General features: G+C 43.0%; 1 protein-coding gene across 3 annotated transcripts in view; it reads left to right on the top strand.

The window, feature by feature from the left end:
• itgb4 (integrin, beta 4) overlaps window positions 1-25,019 on the top strand; it is a 26,957-nt gene extending 1,938 nt beyond the window's left edge. The window contains exons 1-42 of one of the 3 annotated variants that reach the window (XM_005923804.3): window positions 1,975-2,384; window positions 4,205-4,287; window positions 4,749-4,831; window positions 5,356-5,457; window positions 5,574-5,778; window positions 5,853-5,949; window positions 6,047-6,218; window positions 7,632-7,895; window positions 8,002-8,091; window positions 8,178-8,300; window positions 9,152-9,319; window positions 9,407-9,483; window positions 9,603-9,811; window positions 10,278-10,381; window positions 10,474-10,569; window positions 10,667-10,799; window positions 10,895-11,020; window positions 11,977-12,095; window positions 12,186-12,219; window positions 12,311-12,505; window positions 12,609-12,712; window positions 12,789-12,847; window positions 12,963-12,986; window positions 13,111-13,259; window positions 13,367-13,546; window positions 13,645-13,793; window positions 14,495-14,702; window positions 14,806-15,123; window positions 15,276-15,448; window positions 15,795-15,975; window positions 16,196-16,333; window positions 16,419-16,601; window positions 16,685-16,813; window positions 18,979-19,143; window positions 19,241-19,387; window positions 19,774-19,908; window positions 20,967-21,116; window positions 21,245-21,433; window positions 21,544-21,699; window positions 21,793-21,957; window positions 23,576-23,695; window positions 23,785-25,019. In XM_005923804.3, the coding sequence (XP_005923866.1) occupies window positions 4,212-4,287; window positions 4,749-4,831; window positions 5,356-5,457; window positions 5,574-5,778; window positions 5,853-5,949; window positions 6,047-6,218; window positions 7,632-7,895; window positions 8,002-8,091; window positions 8,178-8,300; window positions 9,152-9,319; window positions 9,407-9,483; window positions 9,603-9,811; window positions 10,278-10,381; window positions 10,474-10,569; window positions 10,667-10,799; window positions 10,895-11,020; window positions 11,977-12,095; window positions 12,186-12,219; window positions 12,311-12,505; window positions 12,609-12,712; window positions 12,789-12,847; window positions 12,963-12,986; window positions 13,111-13,259; window positions 13,367-13,546; window positions 13,645-13,793; window positions 14,495-14,702; window positions 14,806-15,123; window positions 15,276-15,448; window positions 15,795-15,975; window positions 16,196-16,333; window positions 16,419-16,601; window positions 16,685-16,813; window positions 18,979-19,143; window positions 19,241-19,387; window positions 19,774-19,908; window positions 20,967-21,116; window positions 21,245-21,433; window positions 21,544-21,699; window positions 21,793-21,957; window positions 23,576-23,695; window positions 23,785-23,915 (5,826 nt within the window). In that variant the 5' untranslated portion in view covers window positions 1,975-2,384; window positions 4,205-4,211 and the 3' untranslated portion in view covers window positions 23,916-25,019. Of the gene's footprint in view, window positions 1-1,974; window positions 2,385-4,204; window positions 4,288-4,748; window positions 4,832-5,355; window positions 5,458-5,573; window positions 5,779-5,852; window positions 5,950-6,046; window positions 6,219-7,631; window positions 7,896-8,001; window positions 8,092-8,177; window positions 8,301-9,151; window positions 9,320-9,406; window positions 9,484-9,602; window positions 9,812-10,277; window positions 10,382-10,473; window positions 10,570-10,666; window positions 10,800-10,894; window positions 11,021-11,976; window positions 12,096-12,185; window positions 12,220-12,310; window positions 12,506-12,608; window positions 12,713-12,788; window positions 12,848-12,962; window positions 12,987-13,110; window positions 13,260-13,366; window positions 13,547-13,644; window positions 13,794-14,494; window positions 14,703-14,805; window positions 15,124-15,275; window positions 15,449-15,794; window positions 15,976-16,195; window positions 16,334-16,418; window positions 16,602-16,684; window positions 16,814-18,978; window positions 19,144-19,240; window positions 19,388-19,773; window positions 19,909-20,966; window positions 21,117-21,244; window positions 21,434-21,543; window positions 21,700-21,792; window positions 21,958-23,575; window positions 23,696-23,784 lie in introns of those variants that run through there. The other 2 variants (XM_014334051.2, XM_005923806.3) reach the window with 2 other exon arrangements.
• The last annotated feature ends 152 nt before the right edge of the window (window positions 25,020-25,171 follow it).

Raw genomic sequence — 25,171 nt, 5'->3', positions numbered from 1 at the left:
GCTGTTCTAAACAGCTTTTTCAGGAGTTCTTGTTGTGCTTGGTTTATTTTTAGTATGTTTTTTGCAATTGCTGTTTGTTCCTGGAAAGATACTGCAGACTGGGCAATAATGCATTTCTTGCATTTCTCATGGGTTCTGATGGGGTCTTTCTTAAAATTACTGGTCCCAGTAACAAAGGTGCTTGTCGACTCAGAAATCAAATGAAACTCACAACACACCTGGCAGAACATCATGTTATTTAGCTCGTCATATTCCAGCCACAGAAATTCTTTTGTCCATGAAACCAAAAAAGCTGCGCTTTCTTTTTGCCTTATAGTCTGATTTGTCATATCTTTTCCGTTTTGTGGTAAGCTTTTCTTTGGCTGCCCCTTCTTCACCCTGACCTGTCTTATTTGGCTCAGCAGAACTAAAACACCGGCGTAAATCCTGGTGCTTTTACACACGTACTTACATAACGGTCAGCGATTCTTTGGGCACTCAACCTCTCACATGTTTAAGCTTGCTGTGGGAGATTTCACTTGTCGCGTTTGAACAGTAAGCTAATGAGTGATAAGACGAAGTCAGAGGAAATGGTGCGCAATTAATCGTCACTCACCAATCAGTGCTGGTGCTCTCTACACACCATTCGCGCGATCGCAAAATGAAAGTGAAAGCAAAAAAACAAGCGCAAATTCAAAAGCGATTTCAATATGTCACATATTGACAGTGGCTCATCGATGCCAATGACATAATTACTCAGCTACATTGGCGAAAGAATGCAAAAGCATGACATATATTTTCCTTCCTATGATAGCCCGACGGGCAGGGCTGAGTTAGATTTTGGTAGCCCGACTGGAAAAATCGCTAGCCCCGGGACGTCGGGCTAGCGATTTTGCGAGCCCTGCTCTACCTTACAATATAAAGAGCATTGAGGCAACTCTTATTGTGATTTGGCGCTATATTAATAAAATTGAATTTTGAACTCATCTCAAACTGGTTTCTTCAACACGAGAATGAGTTGTGTGCTCGGATGGCCTTCACAGCCATCAAGTCAAAAGAAACACAATTTCAATTTGGGACTTTGGCCAACTGGTCCTGAGGTTGCTAACCTGTTGCTAACCCAACCAATAATAAATATATGCTTCTTTTACTGACCAGTGTCGTGCTGGGCAAATGTCAATTTAATAATATTTGCCGTCCTCATGCAGGAGTCCTGAACTGCAAAATCCAAACATGAAAAAAATAAATAAAATTCAAAAGCGTGACCCCCTAAAAGAGAAAAGAAAAAAGATCAAACTGAAAATGTTCCCTTTTTTAAAAAAATGTTTCGTTTCGCAGTTTAGGACCTCCATACATGAGTTTGAACAAACTGCACAAACGATGTCATGCAGAGTTGGAACAGCTCTTACGAGCTGCCCCATCAGGCATTAATATACTTCTTCTTGCTGTTCGGTTGGGAAGATTTTCCAACAAATTGTGAGAATGACACTTGAATATATTTAAACATTGAAACTGTTAAATTTTCTTTACCTTCGGTTTAAAATGTACCTACACAAAAAAAAGGAAACACAGTGAGGACTGTGAAGTGTGGCAATCAGTACATTAATATGAAATACTGGAAGATGTAAGTACAAGAAGAAAATGTGCCCTGCAAGTATGAGTACACGGTTGTGTAAACACAAATCACAGAACTGTTTCCCGTAGCCTGCAGGCAGACCTGCTCTGTGTGCCACTCCCAAGAGCATGGGAGGAGGCTGCTGAAGGAGGGGACTGACTGCAGAGTGTCAAGCCCACACAGGTGAACTCCCGCTGGGGTGGAATGCAACGGGCGGGAGGGGGGGCTGACGCACAGAGGTGTGGACCTTTTAACTTAACAGGGTGGGGAAGATGGAGGCGGCGGAAGGGAGTTAACTCTATCTGTTAGAACTACTCACCTGGATAGGAAAGTGTGTGTGTGTGTGTGTGTGAGCATGTGCGTGAGCATGCAGGAGCAAAAGGAGGGATCAAGTCACAGCCCTCGCAGTATATTCAGTCAGCTGCTCTCACTGCGTCTCATATCTCTCCCACATACACTCTGAGACACACGCACACTCACTCTTACTTGAGTGAGCGCAGTTTGAGGGCAAATAAGTCAATATTTGACCAGAGCGGACTGTACAGGAACAAAGAAACAGAAGAAAGTAGAAGCTGGAAGTGCGTCCGTTTCTGTTTGTAAGGGGAACTGTCAACTTGGTCACAAGGATTTGAAGTTTTTGGGGTTTTTTTCCTTTTTCTGTGAACAGGTGGATACAAAAACTCTTCACCAAACTACTGGGTTAAACAAAGCAGAGAAAAAAAACAGGGAAATAGTTTTCTTATTTATTGCTGCACCTTTGGACCTGGACTGGGCGAGAACACAGTAACAGGTTTGTTTGATCAGTAATCTCTTTGTGTGCGGTTGTAAATTGCCTGATGGCTCCATTGTTTCGTCCTCTTTAAACGATAATCGCAGAGCTTCGAGAAATCGGCTGGCTACTCTACCTGTTGGTGTTTGCATGACTTTTGAGCGAAGTGTCTGGCTGTGAAACGTGCGTTATATAACTTTATATCAGGCCACATGGTTTTAGAATTGCATGCAAGACCGATGACTGAGGTTTAAACAAAGCTGCTTTAAGTTTACTTGTTATTTTCTTTTTTTCTTTGTGTGTGTTTGTGAATTTGGCTTCTCGTTCTGCATGATTGCTCACATCAAAACCCAGACTGCAGTGTAGCACAGGTGAAGTGGATCAGCTATGGGGAGAGTAATCCTTCTTCTTTTGCTGCCTGTTGTGTTGCTGCTTGTGTTGTGCTGTTTGTGGTTTTAAGGGAGGAATTTGCAGATAGCAGGGCGGGTTTCAGGTGTCACCCTTCAAACATGTTACAAAAGACCCTCCTGCCCTTTCACTGATGATGTCAAGACGAGGTCGGACCCGCACCCAGCGGTGGTATGTTCACCTGGCGGGCATGATGTTGTCTGTGCAGAAACAAGCCCAGCTTAATGCCCCGCAGACTCCTTCTGAGCAAAGAAAAAAACACAAATCAGCACGAATGACTCTGCTCTGTTTTCTGTCCCCTCAAAGCTGTAATTTGTGTCAGTGTCATAAATGCCTGCGTGCCTTTGATTTCGCCTGAGCGGGAGCAAAATGCAAAGTTGCACTTTTTTTTAGCTCATATTCGACGACTCATGATTAAGTTTGGGGATAAGAGCTGGTTTGTTCTGTGTTTCAGGCCCAGCTCTTTATTGCTCACACACACACCTGCAGCCAGCTCAAGTTCACACCGAGTTGCCAGGTTGGCTTTCCCATGTGTTTTTCAGGCTGTGTTTTTAACTCGCACAGGTCATTCTCTCGCCCGAAGGAGAAATTCCTTTTCAGGGTTGTAAATCTTCGTGGCGCGAATCACCTTCTTTTCTTCCTTTTTTTTCTGCGTGTGCACTCAAATCGCATATGCCCACTGCAGCAATTACAGAGACATTTCATGCCACACAGCGCCCTTTGTTCAGTGCCGTGTTCGGTGGAGTGTTTTTTGCAGCTTCCATCCAAGATTCCAGAATGAAATTATAAAGTGGTTTTGTTGTGAAGAGTCTGCACAGCGTGCTGCTGCGAATATTTCCAGGTCCCACCATGCATCCGCCCTTTCATGTCAGGATTCGATCCATCACTCTGCTGCAAAGATAAAGTTTGCTGGGAACCTTTTTTTCTTTATTGATCTGTATCTGAGATTTCCACCTACACCGTTACAGTGGAGCTGTATTGAATGTGTGTAGTGCAAGATGTACGGTCCCCAGTATTGGCCACGATCGACCTCAGAAGCAGCTTTTTCTTCTGCTGAAGTTTCTTCTAGAGAAGTCAGTTAACAGTTTGAATTAGAGATGATTTATTTATTGTATTTGGCTGTACTAACATATTCTCTCTTTGCTAACACTCCTAAAAAGTGTCCAATGTTTTAAAGAATAGAAATCAGTGAATGTATTTTAATAGGGTCTAGTGTTTGTCTTTGGAAGCTGCTGTTTTCCCAAACTGAAGTGAAGGTAAGGGGAGCGTCTGGGCCTGGTCTCTCTGTCTGGCCCCGAGAGTGCAGGTGGTTCAAATTACACCAGAGGAAAGTAGATTCTCTGACCTTCTTTTTTTCTTTTCTTTCCCTAAAAGTGGATTTGAGAATTCTTCTACATTTGATTTTTTTCAAATTTGTTCTGTTTTTCTTGCAGGAAGGAGATGGGGAGATGGACGTTACATCTCTCGGTAGGGATCGCGCTTGTAGCGGTCCTGTTGACCTGCTCCTATGCTGAAGGTGAGAAAGACCAGATACATGTTACCTCAACTAGACACACATTTATTTATTGAGAACATTTATTGTGAAATATTTCTCAGTGCTGTTTGTTTGAAGCCACTGAGGTGTAGATTGACAGAACCTGCGCTATCTGCAAACTGTCTTGTGCTCATTTGCAGATTTTCACCAGATTTGTACACTCATTTCATTATGTCGACTGAATTACAAATTGATTACTGAAAGCTATAACTGGCGTATTATTTATTTTTTTTATGAATGAAGAAGTTGGATTTGACCTTAATTTTATAAAAGCTCTATTAAACCTGCTGGTTTAGACAACTTTTATGGAATACAGGACCAAAATGAGAGATTTGAAGATGTGCTCGGTGTCAGTTGAGCTGCTGTTCACAGGTTCGGTTCTCACTGCGTTTCCTCTCTGTGATTCCTTCTGAGAGCGTTTCATTTTCTTTCTGCTCCAACAGAGAACTACTGCTTTGCCTCCAGGGCCAGCTCCTGCTCAGAATGTCTGCAAGCCGGGGTCGGCTGCGCTTACTGCTCTGAAGAGGTGAGAGTAAAAAACTGCAGAAATACGAAAGAGCAGAAAGACGATTCATTCTCAATGTTCTCATTCTTAGCATTTTGAATTTCAGGTGACACTGTTGCCTTATGTGAAGTAGTGAAGTTTATCTATTAGGTTGTAGTCAACAACTACATAAACAATGACATTTTAATGACAGAAAAGTTCCTGTTTTTCAACTATACACTAAAGAAGTGTCTGGTTTGTTTTTTTTCTTGAAGTAAATTCACAGAACAGGATATTTTCTGTGAATTAATGAAAACTTTATGTTTTATAATTACAGGACAGTTTGGGCAATGAACTGCAAAAACCCTTTCTGTGATTTTACACATTTATCATGTAGTTTCACTGGTCCGACCCACTTAAGTCTGTTGTATATGTTCTGTATAACAAGTGTCACGTCCCTGGTCTATAGACTGAATGTATTCCCTTTCCAATCATCTTACCTAAGTGGTCAAATGAAGATTCTGCAGGAAAGCAGTCTTCACAAATCAATCTTCCTTCTCACTCAGACCTATAATGGCCCTCGCTGTGACCTGCATAAGAACATAATTGTCCATGGCTGCCAGGCTGCAAGCATCATTACAGTTAAAAGCAGCCAGGAGATACTAAAGGTAAGTCCTGATCACTCTTCCACCAGTTTGGCCTCAGATTAATTGTTTTCAGTCAAAAGAATTTCTAGATTTCAACTTTCACATGTTCTTCTTCTTCTATCTCTCCTTCTGGGCAGAATGAATCAATCAACGTCAATCTTGAGAAGTCTCAGGTGTCACCACAGAGTACCATGATGACCTTCCTGCCAGGGGAGGAGAAAAACATGACGGTGCAGGTGTTTGCCCCAGAGAAAGGCCCTCTGGATCTTTATATTCTTATGGACTTTTCAAATTCCATGGAGGACGATTTGGACAACTTGAAAAAAATGGGGAAGCAGTTGGGTGAGCATCCTTGCAAAGGCGATGTGTCCTGATGAGTGTCGATGTTATACTGACTGGGAATGTATTTCCTGTAGCTTTGCTGGTGGGGAATCTGTCGAGTGACTACACTATTGGATTTGGAGAGTTTGTGGACAAAGTGATAGAGCCCCAGACTGACATGAGGCCCATCAAGTAAGAAAAAATGAAGAAAGTTGAGCACAGTCTGTACGTGCATTAGCATAGTCAAAACATCATTTCCTCTTTGTCTTTTTTCCATCCTCTTTGTCAGACTTAAACAGCCATGGCCCAACAGCGACCCTCCGTTTGCTTTCAAAAATGTCATTAAATTGACAAGCAACGTAAGTGAATTCACCGAGAAACTTCAGAAGGAGAGAATTTCTGGCAACCTGGATGCCCCAGAGGGAGGCTTCGATGCCATATTGCAGGCTGCAGTGTGCGGGGTAAATAAAAATACTAAACCAGTGTTGCTACGCCTACATTTGTGTTAAATTCACAGGTCTAAGACTGTCACCGGGTCCGTTTTCTGCCGCTTGTCTGGGCCAGATCGCAGGGGCAGCAGCTTAAGTAGAAAAGCCCAGTCCGTTGAACAATCACCTCCTCCAGCTCATCAACCGAAACACAGGCATTCCCAGGACAGCAGAGAGATGTAATCTCTCCGCTGTGTGCTGGATCTACCCCAGGACCTACTCCTGTTCTACCTCTCCTGGTAGGAAATGCCCAGAACACCTCAAACAGGAGGCATCTTTGTCAGATGCCCAACTAGCTCCTTTCTTCCTCAGGAAGAGGCAAAGCCACCTGTCAGAGAAAGCTAATTTCTACTGTTTGTATCCACAATTGTATCCTTCTAGTTACTTCCCAGGGCTTGTAATCACAGCTGAGGGTAGGTTCATAGACTGACAGCTTCACTTTGACTCTCTGCTCTCTTCACTACGACGGACTTGTACATCACATCACTGCAGATGTGATACAAGTTGGTCTGTCAATCCCTCTCTTTTCCCTCTCTCCTCGTTTGTGAGCAAGACCCTGAGATACTGAAACTCCTCCGCTTGGGGCAGCAACCTGGAGCGGGCACTTCACCCTCTTCCTGCTCAGAACTATAGCCTCAGACATGAAGGTGTTCATTCTCATTCCAGCTCAGCTCTCAACTGTTCCAGTGCTGGAGATCACCACCTGATGAAACTAAGAGAACCACATCACGAACAAAAAAGCAGAGACAAGATCCTTAGACAACCGAAGTGGAAGCATAATGTCCGTCCTTTACAAAATTCTGAACAGCACTGGTGATAATCATGCTCAACAAAGACTAATTAGAATACATGCTGCTGGTTAATTGAAGTAAAGCCTGCAGCTTCGTTCAGGCAGACAACTTATGCTGTACTGTGTCATTCACACTAACTCTCAGTATTCTCACATATAACTATACTTTTGTGCCAGTTTATAATTTTTTGTAAACATATTTTTTCCCAGCAGTTAAAAAAAGAAAAACAATGTCTACAATGCTCCATTCCTCTATCATAATATGAACCGAAGTGTGATGTAATGAAACGAACACTAGTTTTTCATGTACAAAAGGTTATTTAGGTCCTTCAGGCCATATTTTGAAAACCCTGGTGGTAATTTTACCAAGTAGCTTATAAACACAATAGCTCTTTCCTGTCAAATAGATGCTATTTCCATTACAGTTTAGTTTCTTCTGTTTCCAAGTGGGCAGAAAATGAGGAGTTACTGTTTGAGGAATATTTGGAAAGAAAGGCTTCTGACCAGCAAAGGTTGAACATGCACGTTTTCCCTAAATGCCCTTGTAATTTATTTACCACATATCTTTTGCGCTACATTGTATTTTGTTATTCTAGGATAAAATTGGCTGGCGACAAGGCAGCACACATCTCCTGGTCTTTTCCACGGAGTCAGCCTTCCACTATGAAGCTGATGGCGCTAATGTGCTAGCAGGCATCTTGCCACGCAATGATGAGCAATGCCATCTCAACGAGCAGGGTTCTTACACAGAGGCTACAAAACAGGATTACCCATCAATACCAACGCTGGTCCGTCTCCTGGGAAAAAACAACATTATCCCAATCTTTGCTGTCACTGACCACTCCTACACGCACTACCAGGTTGGTGGGCTTTAGATCTTCATATTTCACTTAAGTCATACCGAAAGTCTGTGATAAATAGATAACTCCTTTTTTATGCCATGACATTTTTTTGTATTGTGTGCAGAAACTCAAAGAGTATTTTCCCATTGCTGAGGTTGGTCTGCTGCAAGAAGACTCATCCAATATCCTTGAAGTCATGGAGACTGCCTTTACGGTAACAGCTCACGGTTGCTAGCACTTTGTACTCTGTTCAGTCAATCTCTGCATGCTGATAGGTTTTTATACTGTGTGTCTTTTCAGAATATCCGAGCTAAGATGAGCATCCGTGCAGAGGACAGGCCCAAGGCTTTCGAGGCGAAGTTCTTGAAAGAAAGTGGACAGATTGCAAAATACGGGGAATTTAATTTCCAGCCAGGAAAAATTGTATGTGCCAAAAAAGATATAAACAATTATTTTACTAATAAATGTATTTGTGTAATAGATTATTATTTTTGTTGGCAACAACTGGGATTTTCAGAATTTAAATGATGTAACACCGCACTCCCGATTTTACTGTAAAAAAACTGATATACATAATTAAGACTCACTGCAGTTAACTGCATGATAAAGCAAACAACAAAAGAGTCATAAAATCAACGTGAGGCTATTCTATCAAACGTAATAACCATTTTACTCTGTTGCCAAATAGTAAATAATTATTTTTCACTAGTGGCATGTGGTGACTTTTACAGAAAAGCAAGCAGAGACAATGAGCCCCAGACATTTTGGCCAAAGTGGTTACTAAGAGAAAATTTGTGTTACAGTGGAAAAGGATACACTGTACAAATCATTTACAAATCATTAGGTTTTGCTTGCCCTGGCAGAAAACCACTGTTTTGTACACATTTTTGCCCTGTTAAACATCCATAGATCTATTTTCTTGCTTATCCAACTTAGCTATACATCACCAGTCTTTAACAGGAAAGCAAGAGAGAGACAACCAAACATGCTCATGTTCATGCCACGGCCAGTCACCAGTTAACCTAATAAGTAATGAATGATGAAACTGATGTAACCAGATCCAAATCAGAGTTATAAAAGGAAACCAGGCCAAAACAGTTTTGAATCAGGTTGTAAAAAATGCATTTTAATACTGTAAAGTCTGATATTTTCACATGACAGTCTGTGGGGATTGATTTACTTTTTTAGCCAACCACAGGAAGCAGGAACAGGAGGAACTACCTAAATGGATTTGGTGACATGATTTTGTGTGTGTGTGTTTGTGTGATTTCTAGGGCAAATTCGTGATGCAGCTCAAAGCTCAACGGATGATTGATGAAAACCACGTCTGCAAAATGGACCCGAATGAAAACAAGGGAGTAATGAGAGTCAAACCGACCACCTTTAGCACCGGGGTCATGGTTGATGCCACAATTTTGTGTCCAACCTGTGACTGTGAGAAGGTTAGAAGCACACAAAAAGCCTAGTTAAAGTCACATTTCTTTATGGCAGATCATCTTTAAAAGACTTTATCTTTAACTCTTCTCCAGTCACCCATTCGTAATGCACCTCGATGCAATGGAAAAGGAGACCTGGTGTGTGGGAAATGTCGATGCCATGGTGGCTGGTGAGACTTAATTATTCATTCCATAGAAATAATTTTAAAAAACTTACCAGGATGGCGCATATGAAAATGATTTCAGACTTTTTGGTTTAATATAGTTTGCTGTCACGTCTCCTCTCCAGGGTGGGTCCTTTCTGTAATTGTTCAGGGAGTGGTTCAGCTGCAGACATCAACCAGTGCAAAGCAAAGGAAACAGATGAACCTTGTTCCGGACGCGGAGAATGTCAGGAGTGTGGAACCTGCATATGCTACAACCCAAATCAGTTTGAAGGACCCTACTGCGAGTATGACAAGACCCAGTGCCAAAGGCATGCAGGTTTCCTCTGCAATGGTACGCCAGACTATGATGTTTTGTGACTCTTGCCACTGCAAACTAAGAATAATGGATGTAGTCACGGTGATGTCACTTGACTTTGTCATTTTGTGTATTTTACCCTAGAAATTATCGGCTTGGTGCTACTAATTAGTGCTAGGCAGCAGGCTAATAAAATACTGGAAATTCACTCATTAATGCTGAAACACAGACTTCTTGAACATTTTTAGACAGCCTCAAGTGGCCACTAGGGGAACTGCAGATTTTTGACACTTTCATGCTAGCTTATTTTTTCAGTCAGAAGTCAAAGGGACATTTAGCAGATAAAGACTCAAGTAAATTGTAATTGTGTTTGTTTGCTGGGTTTGTTAGCTTTGTCACCTTGATAATATTGATAATAGCGATCTTATTTTCCAGCAGTGTTACTTCCAAAACTCTCTAAATGTACAAAAATGTTACATCTCATTCTTTCCTCTCTCATCAGACCGTGGCTCTTGCGTTAAGGGTCAGTGTGCGTGCACTGAGGGCTGGACAGGAAATGCTTGCGAGTGTCCCACGAGCAGCCAGACCTGTCTGGACAGCAAAGGGGTGAGCAGAGCCATTTATATTTGTTAATTATATTGAATTATCATGTATCTTTAAATATAAGAAGCGCACGACTGTGTCCTTGTGTGTGCCAGGTTATCTGCGGTGGTCGAGGTAAATGTGTATGCGGCCGGTGTGAATGTTCAGACTCTGGGATGGAGTTGACTTCAACCTGTGAGCCAAATTTCCAGGTGGGTGGATAAGTAGATATGTAAATACTTTTTAGCCTCAGTTAACATCTGAGTGGTCTTGCTTGAGTTTCTCTTCGTGTGTTCGTAACTTTTCTAGGCTCAGCTAGGTGTGTGTGAGGGCACGAGGAGTTGTGTCCAGTGTCAGGCCTGGAAGACGGGAGAGATGAAGGAAACAGAGAAGTGTGACAAGTGTCCGTTCAAAGTCATCATGGTGGACGAACTGAAAAAAAGTAAAAACCTACAAATTAACTTAAACAATGATTATCAGCTAGGACACTTTTAGCAGTAATAACACACGCTTAATGATCATGATTTGCGTTTTCAGAGGAGGAAGTGTATGAGTCATGCAGTTTCCGTGACGAGGACGATGACTGCACGTACCACTACACCGTTGACAACGCGAAAGATTCAGAAAAGACAGATTTGGAGGTTCAGGTGCTCAAGAAGAAGGGTGAGTGTTTGTATTTTACATCTGCTCTGTGCTCTTGTGACAACAGCTTATGTGTTATAATATGTGATTGCTGAATGTGGAGGAATCCTACATGATCACACAAATTTCTTTAATTTAAAAGTTCTTGTCATGAGTGTGATAAGAGTAGTTTGGAGAAAATTAACTGCAGGTGTAGTGTGTCGTGTGTTGTAATCTTATTAATAATAATAACCTTAGGATTAATTGTTCTTTAACTTTATGCGCTCTTTATTTATGCAAACGTATTTAACGACACTAAGAAGTGCAGTGAATCTTATCAGGCTTGAAAAAATGAACCTCATACACACCACCAGCTCTTCTGGTAAAACACCGAGGCTCCGGGACGCAAACTCCAGAGTGTCCCGGATCTGCCCCAAAGGCCTCCTTCCTGAAACCCCCAGTAGGCAAGCTAGTGAGTTACCTGAATGACAACTAGCACCTTTTGATGTAGCGAAGTAGTGGCTTTGGCACTGAGCGTGTCCCAATTGCCCAAGCTCTTAACCCTGTCTCAAAGTGAAAACCATGTACAACCTTCAGAGGAAGCAACTCCTGTTTTCAACTCCTGTTTTACCTCTCCTGGATTGCAGTCACTATGGCCCCACCAATGCAGCGAGCCAGATAAGGTCCTTTCTTAAAAAAAAGAGGGTTAATCACAGTTAGCAGTTGGATAGAACTTCCTCCAGTATGTTACGGCGAATGAGCTCTGAGCCCTGGAGTAGATGGCTTCACTCCACACTTTGTAATCCAGTCTTGATGTTAAGAAATAAAGATTTTCAGCAGTATTCTGTGACTGCTCATAAACCGATATACATAACTGTTTTCAACAAAAGATTTAATGATATCACACAGACTTTAGAACAACAAAGCTGCAGCTCTAGCAGCTGTGCTTTCTATGATTTTGTTTCTAACTTTATCAATTTCTCCTGACGACTCTTCAGACTGCCCCCCTGGGAGCCTCTTGTGGTTGCTTCCCCTCATCCTGTTCCTCTTGTTGCTGTTGGCTCTTCTGCTGCTTTGCTGCTGGAAGTATTGCGCCTGCTGCAAGGCCTGCTTTCAGGTAATAAACACTCACATTTGGAACTGTAAATAATTAATTTTTTATATAAGTCACAGGGGAGGTAATGGTTTCTGTCTTTTCTCAACACAGAGCTGTCTGGCTCTGCTGCCTTGCTGTAGGAGAGGTAAGATGTTTATCATGTTGTATATTATTCATCATTTCCAGCAGGGGTTTGTGTTGAAGGTGAGCGACCTCATGTTGAATTCTACTTTCAGGCCGCATGGTTGGATTCAAAGAAGATGAATATTTGCTCCGTCAGTCTCTGCTTACCTCAGATCATCTTGACACACCGATGGTGAGGACCGGTCCACCCAAAGGTACCGATGTGGTTCGCTGGAAGGTTACAGACAATGTCCACCGTGGACCCAATCACCCCCAGGCTCTAATAAAGCCAAACCCTAAAGAGACCAGTGAGTTCTTTCAAAAGCAGAAAAATTGAAGAAAAAGTCAAATGGAGTTTTGGAGTAAAAAAAACTTTTACACACATTTTTTCTTTCTTTTCAACTTTTGTAGTCCCATTCCCGATCTCACTTCGACTGAACAGGCTCTTCTCTGAGAGCCTGACACACCCCGATTCCAGAGAGGGTGACCAGCTCCGCAAGGAAGTTGCAGATAATGTGAGTCTTTTGGATTGTTTGTGGGCATGTATCAGTGTAGGAACAGTTTCACTTAGCTGTTTGTTTTTCCATTTAGCTAAATGAGTTGTACAAGCAAATTCCTGGGGCGCAGAAGGTGCAGAAGACCTCCTTCAGGTAAGATGGACTAAATGTCCAGTAACACCAAAATATGTGTGCTTTTTTTGTCATCAAAGCTAGAAACAAATGGTTGATTTTCTCAGTAATTGTTGCTTTTTCTTTGCCCTTGCAGAACACAGAGAAATGCTGGAAAAAGGTATCATTAATATTGTAATAATGCAATAAATAATAAAACGGTACAGGTTTTGTACAGGTTTTGTCTTCTTAGGGAACCTAAGGTGATTCATGTCTAACTTCTCTGGCCCTGCTGTGCTCTTTAGGCAGGACTACACCATCATGGACACCGTCTTGTCTGCTCCTCGCAGCAGCTACCCAGATATCGTCAAACTTACTGAAAAGAACGTCCAGTCTGGAAACTTCCACGACCTGAAAGTGGTGCCGGGCTACTACACAGTAGCTACAGATAGAGGTGTGTGTTATTTGCGTGCCCAAATGGTTAAAATGGATCTTTTGTTTGCAGCAAAGCCAAGCTATACTCTTATTACTGCCTGCCATAAATCTGCTCTTCTTCTGCAGAGGCTGCTGGAGCCATAGAGTTCCAAGAAGGTGTGGAATCAGTAGACGTCCATGTGCCGCTCTTTGTCAAAGATGAAGACGATGACAAGAAACAACTGCTGGTGGAGGCTGTAGATGTGCCTTTGGGGATTGCAGAGATTGGAAAACGTTTGGTTAACATCACCATCATCAAAGAGCACGGTGAGGAATGTTGAGTTAAAGTTCGAGAGGCCCTGTGGTTTGAACAGTGTATGATGTTTGATCGTATAAACTGATTCTTTCCTCTGTTCCTCCACCAGCCACCAGTGTCTTTTCATTCCTCCAGCCGTCTTACACCTACAGCAGGAAGGATGGAGTGGCCAACATCCCAGTCAGCAGAGAGATCATTGAGGACGGACGCACACAAGTCGCATACCGCTCACGAGACCTCACTGCCAAGGATAAGAAGGTGAGCTGCTGCGTACTGGTAGCATGTGCGGCTTTTTATGTATGATATGGATGGGACTGAAAAATGAAGCCAACATGGCCACATTAAGGTGTCTCCGAAAAGTGAGTAAGCACTCACAGACGTCCATGTTAAGACATCAACACGTTTACAGTCTGAAAACTGTATCATCTCTACAACTTGTTAATAACAATTGTACACTGGGTGAGTGTTTTATAACTCATCCATTTGGATGCTGTTGGGACTTCAAATTCAAAAAGATTTTATTTTATTTTTATTTATATACCAAAGGTGGATGCAGCTTGTTAACCATCATCCAAATATGGTCACGATTACCTCTAAAAATCCAAGGACGTGACCAAAACACTAAATGTTTTATTTTCAGCCAGATTTAGAAAGCAGGGGTCTCCAACTCCAGCCCTCGAGAGCTACTGCCCTGCAGCTTTTAGATGCATCCTTGTTCCAACACACCTGAATCAAATGAACGGCTTTGCCACACTTGAGGTAATTTGCGCATTTGATTCAGCTTGCTGGAGTAGCTGGCACTAAAAGCTGCAGGACAGCAGCTCTCGAGGACTAGAGTTGGAGACCCCTACTTTAGAGCCTTTACGGGCTTGTGCCAACTTCTAATCACAGTCAGCGTGTGTGATATAGGTCAGTGGGTTTTCCACATTACCAAACGGTTCCTCCATAATGTATTTCAGGACTACTTGACTGTAGAAGGAGACCTGACCTATGGTCCAGGTGAGACTCAGAAGATAGTTCCTGTTCGTCTCCTGGAGCTGAGTGAGAAAGATGGTCTACTAGAAGACAAACAGGTCAAACAGTTTGTCATGGACCTCAGTAATCCAAGGCAGGGTGCCAAGCTGGGACGCTACCCGAGAACCACTGTTACCATCGCAGACCTGCCAGGTAAATGGATGCACAAGTGTTCTGATCACAGCCTTGATTCTAAGAGAAGAATTGATCGCTAAAGTTGCTCCTCTTTCCCACATTATCGCTCTTTATCACACAGAACCCAGTGTGATGGCGTTCAAGAAGGGCACCCAGAACTTCACCACAACAGATCCAACCTACATCATTCCAGTGGTCCGCACTCGCAGCCCCGAGACCCCTGCCACAGTGAAATGGCGCACCAAGAAGGCCCAGCGCTTTGAGTTATCTGGCCCTCTGAAGTTTTCTCCCGGAGAGACAGAAAAGAACATTGTGATTGATCCAAAAGCCTACCCCGGACCCATCCAGCCTGAGACCTTCCAGCTTGAGCTATTTGAACCAAGTACCAACGCTTCTATTGGAGACAAGAAGACCACCGTTGTCAATGTCACAGATGGAGGTAAGTGTGTTGAGATGATGTTGAGTGAACTGTTAGTTCCACAAACACATTCATCCAAAGATTTACTGAAATGGCATTTGAGAAGTTTCAATCATTGTGAAACAGAATTACTGCAAGTTTGTTTATCTGGTAATTCCTTCCAATCCCCACAGTTCCAAGATCTCCTGAAATAGCACAGATGGCACAGAAGGGCTTCATAAACAGGAAAGCTGCCTCACCTGGTGGTCACCTCCTCTCCCCAGAAAACCCTAAGGCTGTAGCAACTGGACCCAGAAGCATCCGCCTCAACTGGGAACCTCCACCTGGTAACCCCATGGGGTACAAGGTACGCGAAATATCGCTGATAAGGCCTTGAAACAATATTTATCAAACTCACTGACTCCTAATCGGCCGTTCACACTGCAGAAGCGAACAAATTTCTTTAAATCACGCTTGATTTTTCTGATTGTTATGCACGAAAAAAACAGGTCTCACCAACCACATCACTGCATTTGGCAGCTTTTTTTTAGGACAGATTTTCTGCAAATCACGCACGACTTTCAGTCAAGTTCAAAAAAATTCAGGATTCCATTTTTTCGCAACACGCTCGGTGTGTAGAGGGCTTTAGTTTAAGAGCTGAATCCCATCAAGAAGATTTTTGGAATATTTATCAAGTCAGTGTTTTCTTTTAGGTCAAGTATTGGATCTATGGTGATCCAGAGAAAGATGCCCAGGTCTTAGATGTGAAGACTCCACATGCTGACTTGACCAACCTGTATCCCTACTGTGACTATGAGATGCGAGTGTGTGCCTACAATTCAGTGGGAGATGGCTACGATACTGACGTCGTCGCCTGTCAAACACTGGAGGATGGTAATTACTGTAAACCCAGTCAATTTCTGTTAAATGCAACTTCTTTTTTTTAACATTAAAGCCCAGATTCCTTCAGCTTATAGCTAATAAGGATGCCGTGGTTCAATGCAATCATGTTAGGATACAATTTACCCCCCACGTTAGAGCTAGTTTGTTTGGAACAACCTGTCTCAAGGCTAAATTTAAACTCACAAATGGCCGCTGTGGCATTTTCCCGTAGTGCCCGGAGAACCTGGTCGTTTGGCCTTCAATGTCATCAGTCCAACTGTCACTCAGCTCAGCTGGGCAGAGCCTGCAGAGACCAACGGCAACATTACGGCTTACGAAGTCATCTACACGCCCATCGATGACGATATGAGTAAGAGACCCGCTCGTAAAACACAAAAGTTCTCCATATGCGCTGGGAGCGCCAAAGTTTGATTCTATCCTGTTGCTTCTCGCAGAGCCAGTAGGACCAGCTAAGAAAGTGAAGATCGACAATCCTAAAAAGCGAATGCTGTTGATCGAGAACCTCCAGAACGCACAAACCTATCAGTACAAGGTCCGTGCCAAGAACAGCGTGGGCTGGGGTCCCTTCAGAGATGCAACCATCAACCTGGCATCGCAGCCAGCCAGACCGCTGTCCAGTAAGTCTGTGACAAAGACCTCCCCAGAGCGCTCAGCCTGCATGAGAAATCATTTACCCCTTTCTCTTTCTTTCTGCCCCCAGTTCCCATCATTCCAGATGTCCCCATTGTGGATGCCGAGGCAGGAGATGAGTACGACGGCTACCTGATGTACAGCAACGAGGTGCTGAAGTCACCTGTAGGCTCCAAGACACCCAGTGTGTCTGGTGACGGTGGGTATCCAGAGCCAAAAGCACAAGCTCCTCTTAAGAGCTGATAGTGTCAGAGAACGAGCTGTGACTGTAACGTGGATCCAGTGATTTCAATTCATACTCTTGATGCTCCGAGGCATTGTGTGTGGCCCTTCTGAAAGAGAAGGAACATACATACTTTTCCTTTTTTGGGTTCTTTCTAATTTTTTCAGGTTTTTAGTATAAAACGTCTGAAAACATAAAAAAGACCCACAAGCGCTCTGAGACTCTGTGTTATTCTCAAGGCTCTGTCGTGCTTTTTTAATACCACTTCCATCTGGCGGCCTTTTCCTACAGGCAGCGCCTCAGTCAAGCAGCAGCAAAAGTCTGCTTCCACTGCATCCGCAGAAATATGCAGTAGATGTCTCTGTGATCACAAACCAAAATGCCTTCAGTCTGCTGTCACTCTCCTGCTTTTTGCAGCCATTGTGTTGCTCTCATTTTTCTCCAGTAGTGCTAAAGTTGCTACTCACTTCCAAGACAGTTTGCACTTAAGCGATATATAATCACATCTACAGTACATGCATGCAGTTTGTCTTGTAAAGTACTCTATAGCAAAACAAACAAACCCACCCTTGGCCTGCTTGCTTCTCCACTGTAACCACCAAATCAAGGCTGGAAATATGTCAAGTTGGTGGGGTCCAACCTGGATCTCCGTAAGGTGTCGTGGAAAAGGCGAGTGGATGTCATCCCCAGTCGGCTCAGCACAGACACAGAGACGAGCTCAGATGAGACCCCCAACCCCAGCTACACCAAAACACCCCTGCCAGGTGAAGACCACTCCATCCGACCCCGCAGATAGGCAGCCGGCATGCCAGCTGTTACGCACGGCCAGTCATGCTCCCAGCAAGGCAACAACGTTTCTCTCTGCTTTCGTGGTTTAACTCATACTCAAATGTTACCACTTGTCCTTAGTCGGCACCTGCCCCATCTATCCTGCCCAGAGACGAGCACTGGCATCAACTGCTGCACCTCCAGTTGATGATCGGGTCTATTCTCTTTGTGTCCCACTGGGGAGGTTGTGATCTGGAGGCAGCTTGCCTGTGGTATAAAGCTGTATTACAAGCTTAGTTAGTGTGCAGAAGCACAGAATAAACAGGCTTTTTGGGGGGTTTATTAATTAAAATACAGTTTCATCTCTGCGGAGCACTTTTCTCGCAGCTGTTTTTGCTTTTATTTTCGAATGTGCTTTTACATATGCGGCTCGGTTATTCACATTGAGGAGGCTGCCAGTATTTGATATGTTTTCTGCACATTAAGCAACAGCATTTACAGTTTTGCTTCTGTAGATGAAGACATGCTCACTTCTCTACTTGCTTATAGAGAAAGTACTTAAGTTTCATCATGGGATACTTTATCCACAGGTCAATGAAATATCTCAACATTAACTACATTAATTTGAAATGGCTAAACTTTAAGACTAATAATATTTCTTATCAGCCTAAGGGGAGTGTTGTAACACTAAGACGTTATGTGTACCAACATGCCGAGATTATATAGTAACTGTGTTTGGTAGTGTGTGTTAGCTTCCTAGCTTTAACCCGAGTTCTATTTTGCTGTTTTATTTCTGTGATTTTTATGTTTTTATTTTTACTAACCAGCTTAAACAAAATCAGTAAATGCTGTAAAAAAAATTTTCCCCCTCCTTTGAGCCCTCTATCTTCTGACTGGCTCTTCCTTACCTGGCTTCCCCAAGTTGTTGTACACCTGGATACTCACTGGTGTTGCAATACAATGACCATAAAAGGAAATCTGCGCCGTCTCCGAGTTTGGCTCACATCGATTATTTGTACATACTGTGACATTATTTGTTACTTTGGCCATGTTTAAGGTGAGCGTCCTTTAAAATATGACACTATGACCTGCTGCAATACAAGTAAGCATAACATGTGATTTACTTGGAGAAAAATACAGTCTTCTAGCAATAAAAAAGAAGTGATTTCAGCTTGATTGAATGAAAAAGTGCGGTTGTAGTGTTCACTGCCCTATTGCACATAAGCGGGACTGAAACTGTTGCTGCTTTACTCTCCGCGTTCTGGCTGAGGCTGCTTCCCATCAGTGGCACTGAGAGTGAATGAACGCTTTAAATGTTGCAGATTGTGTACTGTGTTATTAACAACCCCGGCTCTCGCTGTCGTGCATCACAGATTATATGAACGGGAAGTGGGAACAGAATTTCCTTTTCCCCGGAGGGTCAGGAACACGTAACCTGTCAGCATCGTCCTCCCCCATGTCCACTCTGAGCTCAAACTACAGAGGGGCGGGCGGCTCCTATACCACGGAAACAACCACCACCTACTTGTCTGGGCCAGGTATGATGGGAGGGTGGGAGCAGCGCTGAGAAAAAGTAAAGTAAAACTTCATAACGCCGCATGTCTTTATCCTTCATCTGTCTCTCCTTCCATGCAGGAGGCTCTCGCAGACAGGATTTGATCGGAGGTGTCCACACCTCTGACGTTATCCTGAGGAAGCGTTCGGAGAACCGAGGCTACATGGAAGAAAATATCCGTGATTCTATCGTCATGGGAGACCTGTCAAGCAAATTCCCAGATCTTGGTAAGTTTTCACAGAGGTTTGAATTAATTTAGAGAAGTTGAGAATGAATTATTTCTGTTCTTCTGGCCACGAGAGACGCTTTTTTATTTTTTTGGAGTGCAACCGTCAAGATGCCTCGGCAGGTAAACTACGCAAGCGCATGAGCCCATTGGTTTGGACATCTGTTAGCAGGGTTGGGGCTGTTGGCTGCACAGCAGACTTTGCAGGAGCTAAGCTGACTATCGCTGTTTCTCCCTCCCTCCCCCCATTTGTATTCTACTTCTTTTTTCTTCCCTCCTTATGCGCTTTTCCTCCCCCTTCTGTTTTGCTTCCATCATTTTCTTTACCTCCTGGTGTCCTGCTCCCCTCTACCCCTCCCTCCTTTCCCCTGCTCAATGCGCCATCAGGTGGGTTCGGCTACACTGGGATGCAGAGCAGCTCCCAGAGTCACTTCAGCTACAGCCTGTCTCAGGGCTCGAGGGCCAGGAATCAGTCTTCAGACGTCAATGAAGCCTTGTATAGTCTGGACAGGGTTCTCCATGGTAAGTCTGCAGCATACAAGCATGGAAGCACTGGAAGGGGTTGCTGGGTGTGATGCATAAAGCACCCCTCTGCAGTCTTCGCTGCTTCTTTAAACGTGTGGAACTTTGCCTCGCTCTGAGATCCAATGTTCTAACAACTAGAAATCCCTTTTGTTTTAGATTAACACAATATTTCATTCATGTATACACATCACATCATTATTTCAAGGGGAACACACTCATAAAACAGACTTGATGCTAGCAATTGATATCATAAATTCAATCACCAGCCTCACCGACAAAGGGAATCGAGACCTTAGATTTTCATACAAACTGACTCCTTGTTGCAATCAGAGTAGTCGCCTCCTGCTGGCCGTTAGAAGGAATTGTGCCTTGGCATCATTTTTTTCAGACCTAGCAGGGATGCTAATAGTCAAACACATTACAGTTTTGCTTTTTATTGAATTTATTCATTTGCTTAACAGCTAGACTTTCTCCCACCCCAACCTGTCACAGCAGATGGCCCCGCCCCTCCCTGAGCCTGGTTCTGCTGGATGTTTCTTCCTGTTAAAAGGGAGTTTTTCCTTCCCACTTTTGCCAAAGTGCTTGCTCATAGGGGGTGACATGACTGTTGGGTTTTTCTCTGTATGTATTATTATAGGGTCTACCTTACAATATAAAGCACCTTGAGACGACTGTTGTTGTGATTTGGTGCTTGAATTAGTTTCAGGACTTGGTGGAGATGAATATTGTCTTTATTATATTTTTCTTGTAGCCAAAACCACCAAAACTTGTATGTCATAAAAGGTCTGTGAGGGAATTTGATGTTAAATACAGTTTATCCTGCTGCCTTTAATCGCAGTGCTATTAGGACTACGCAAGAGCTGTAATGTATAATGCAATATATAATCTGTGACAGTCTTAAAATCAGTTCCATCGCTGCAAAGCACTCAGAGTAATGGAGATAAACGGCTTTGTGAAATTAGAAAAGACATTTAAATCTAATCTGTCCCCTCTCTGATCTGAAGACGCACCACACATCTGTTAGGATGCTCATGTTTTTGTGTGTTATCTCTCAGATGCACGACTCGCCCCCGGCATTCCAGACACCCCGAGCAGACTGGTGTTTTCTGCACTGGGACCAACGGCCCTCAAAGTCAGCTGGCAGGAGCCCCACTGTGAGAAAGACATCCTCGCATACTGCGTCCTCTACCAGCTCCTCAACGGAGGTAAGTGCAAGCAGCACAACGTTAATGTGGAAGAGCGAGAACAGGATGTGCGTGTATTCACTTCCTGTTTATGGAGGCAGTTGACATCTTCTCCGATGGTGATGCTGACCACGCTCTGCTCCCTGTAGGTGAGATGAAGCGTATCAACGTGACAAACCCGGCAGAGAACTCGGTGATCATCCAGGACCTGCTGCCAAATCACTCCTACCTGTTTAAGGTGAAGGCTCAGAGCCAGGAGGGCTGGGGTCCGGAAAGAGAGGGCGTCATCACCATCGAGTCTGCTGTCGACCCCAAGAGCCCCCTCAGCCCTGTGCCAGGTGCTCATTCACTTGTCAGTCCACAAAAACAACGTCTGCTTATCTTAACAAAGGCACTCGATCTAATATTTCTCCTTCCTCATGCTGTCGCTTGTCACTTCTTCCTCCAGGTTCGCCTTTCACTCTTAGCACTCCCAGCGCTCCAGGACCTCTGGTGTTCACAGCTCTGAGTCCTGATTCGCTGCAGCTCAGCTGGGAGAAACCACGCAAGCCCAACGGCGAAATCCTGGGATATGTAGTCACCTGTGAACAGCTGCATGGCGGAGGTGAGGCTTTCTGCACAAAGGTCACTTGCTGTAAAGATGTTACATTTTAAATTGTGTGAATTTGGTTTGACCTCTGTTTCCTGTTTCCTGCAGGTGATATGCGTTCCTTCCAGGTGAACAGCGATGGCGCTGAAACCAGTCTGACCGTTCCCAACCTGACTGAGAACATGCCCTACAAGTTTAAGGTCCAGGCTCGAACCACACAGGGCTTCGGTCCGGAGAGGGAGGGCATCATCACCATTGAATCTCAGGATGGAAGTAAGATAAAGCCCGTACTGACAGATTGGCGTCTGATATTAATTTTAAAAATACAGCAAAAAAACTCCCAGCGGTTGTTGCTAGAAGCTGAAATAGACAAAAAGCTGATCCCCTCGGAGGGATGAGCGTAAATGTCAGTCTCTTTGTCTGTATTGGAGTGCAGGGCAGCTTCTGTCCAGAGTTGACATTTTAGACTGAGGCTATGCAAGAGCAAACATTTTGGAGTTATGTAACAGGAATATGCTCGATGAATTTTAAAGCTGGTACCAAAAAAGATCCATCTTCTGGGAACCTCTGGGGTAATTTATGATCCTCTCAGTCAAGGAGAAATATTGGCATGACTGTGGTGCAGCAAAGGTGCAGAGGTCTCTGTAATCCATCAAGAATTAATAGAAATTTGTCCAGCGATTCTTACTTTTAGCATAAATTGACAGAAATTATCATTTCCATGAGTTAATATGCATTTTTAAATGTTAAAAACTTAGATTCAACATTAAGAAAACAAGCTTTTGTTGTGCTGCTTTGCACAATAGAAGTTATTGAGTTAAATCTGAAGATTGACAGGTGCTTGTTGACCTCAAGGTTCCGCTTACAGATAGGGAACCTTACATGACACCCAAAAGAGGAACACGATCCAGCCCACTGGAAGGCTTTACAAAAAAAACTCCCATCATTAAAGGTACCGTTGAGGTCACCAAATGTCGTCTTTATGGGGGAATGAGTTACAGGGCGTCCACACAGGAAGCAGTTGGCTAGTTGCACATCTTGTTGTGCTCGATGGTTAGCTAGAGGACATTGTAGAGTCAGATTGCCTACATAACTTTCTGAGGTGTTCATTGTTTTTGGCTTTAGTCGCTCACCTTGAAGTTGCAGCGTTATTTTGGTAGCTGTTCGAAGTCACTGACGGTCTCTTCAGAGCAGAGCAGCGGTAACTGTCAGATTTGATCAGCATTTCCTGTTTGGCGATCAATATGTGGATGTCCTTATTTGAGGAACTAAAAGTAGATCCTGATTTGGGTTATTTTAAAATATAAGCTGAAACTGTTTTTAAAGAGGCGTGAGGCATGCTCTTCTTTGTACTACTGTTTGGGCGCCATTTACATTTTTCTGTCTACATTTTCTGGGGTTTGAGGTTTGCGTGTGCTCCTGGGTTTTATGAATTTTTACACAGTGTAAATACCTGTATTTCAAAAAAAGTTATATGTCTTATGTTGAGGAGATATCAGCTAGGTTGATCCTAGAGTTGGGCTTTGCTTTTGTGTAATATCACTTTATACCACAAGATGGTGCTGTTAATTATTATAACCTTTATTTAACCAGGCAAGCCATTAAGATAACATTTTTGTTCATAAAGGCAGCCAGCCAAAACATAACACCTCCTGATATGTCAGAAATTAAACAACAGCGCACATTTCAGCTACATTTCAACACCACTTGTAGAATGCTGCCCCCTGGTGGTGAAAGTTTGGTTAAAATACCTTTAAAAGCTCATGTAGGATGAAGCATTGCAAATTAGCTTAAGCTTATATAATAATGTATTGCTCAACGCATTTCTGTCACTCCTTCTTGGAGATAACAGACTTCTCATCCATCTGTTTTTGTCCTTCCTTGCCTGTAGGTGCTTTGTCCCAGCACAGCAGCCAGTCGATGACACGGCGGGAGGTTTTCCACATGCCAGCGGAAGTCAGCACACGAACTAACATCTCCCACACCGTGCTCGACGACCCCTTCTTCTCAGGTACAAAAATAATAAACTAAGCTTCATTTCTCTTCTTTTTAAAATAGGATGTGTTCACTCACTGTTATGTACCACTGTCTGTCCAACAGATGGGATGATGATGACTACGCAGCACACAGAGACTAGCGGCATGGTGACTCGTCAGATCACCAAGGAGGTGGTTCAGAGGGGTGTCATGGGAGCAACTACTGTCACAAAGAAGATGTTTTATGAATCTTAAAGGGCGCGTTTGACAAACTGGCATCCAAGTGTTCGACATAATGAGAAATCATATTTGAGAATCTCTTTTAAAAAGAGTCGACTTCACAGTGCTGAGAGTGTTTTTGTATATGTGCGAGGGGGTGTAGCTTTCACTTTGCAACCAAAATTACATTCCACATAAGAACTCGTGTCTGTTACAATCTGCCGTAATTTTCTTCTATAAGTTCAGTTTGTTTTAACATATCCATACGTATCAAATATCAAGCTAGGTCTATGAACTCACTTTGTGTTGCACATTTCCTGCTAACGAGGAAAAAGCCTGATTCTCTACTGCAGGCACATGATCAAAAATATACAGGATGTAACATGTTTTTGTATCTCATACATTTGAATTAAGTTGGTATTTTTCATGCTTAAAGTTTTTCTTCTCCCCGTGTGTTTAGCATTTTAAGAAGTTTTTGACAGTAAGATATGTGTACGGTGGTCCTGAGTTACAAAACAGACGCACACACAAAAAAATAACAAGAAAATAAAACCATTTCACTTTGCCTAAAAATTTTGGGACACCATTTTTTAAATGGAAGGAGTCCTAGTCCTTGAAACAGCGGAAGATATTGCAGTTATTAGGGAATATTTTCACAAAGGATATTTACCATTCAAACCCTGAAATCAAGAATTAGGCCTGAGCATAGAGGCATGAGGAAATCTGCATTTGTAAGAAAGCAAGGTGCTCCCTATAAACAGTAAAATAGTATTTGTTGCATTTAAGAGTGATAAGGATTTTTAACTATCCATACTGCCTGTTGTTTTTTGCTTTATTTTGTATTTTGCGTCTCCAGGCCCCCGTACAAATGTGTGTAAAGACAGAAAGATTGTATTTGCTTCTACTGCAAGTGCTACTATGTTTGGCTTTATATTTTCTTTGAAAATGCTTTTGTGAAACATTTTTGAGGGAAGCTCCTTGGTAGGAAAATGGATAAGTGGATAAACGTCTCACCAAAAAACATTTTCAGTAGTTTTCCAGTTCTTTCGATCAATTATGTATGTCTTACTTTTTAACAGTTGAACTTTTATTATTTTATTTTTCAACTATTTTATTGCACATAATAAAGATTTGAAAGGATTTTGTGCTGGCTGATGGTTTGTGCAAACTTGTGCAAAAACAAGTGAACCAAAAATAATACAAATGCAAGTCCTGCAGGTTTAGATCTCACCCTGGGTCAACCTGAATCAAATGCTTAATTCATTACCAGGCCTCTGGAGAACTTCAAGACG

Source organism: Haplochromis burtoni, unplaced genomic scaffold (assembly GCF_018398535.1).
Source record: "Haplochromis burtoni strain Fernald_Lab_line unplaced genomic scaffold, NCSU_Asbu1 Contig_71, whole genome shotgun sequence".
Classification (NCBI taxonomy): Eukaryota; Metazoa; Chordata; class Actinopteri; order Cichliformes; family Cichlidae; genus Haplochromis; species Haplochromis burtoni.
The sequence above is the reverse complement of the archived record's forward strand: the minus strand, read 5'-3'. Positions and strand labels throughout refer to the sequence as shown.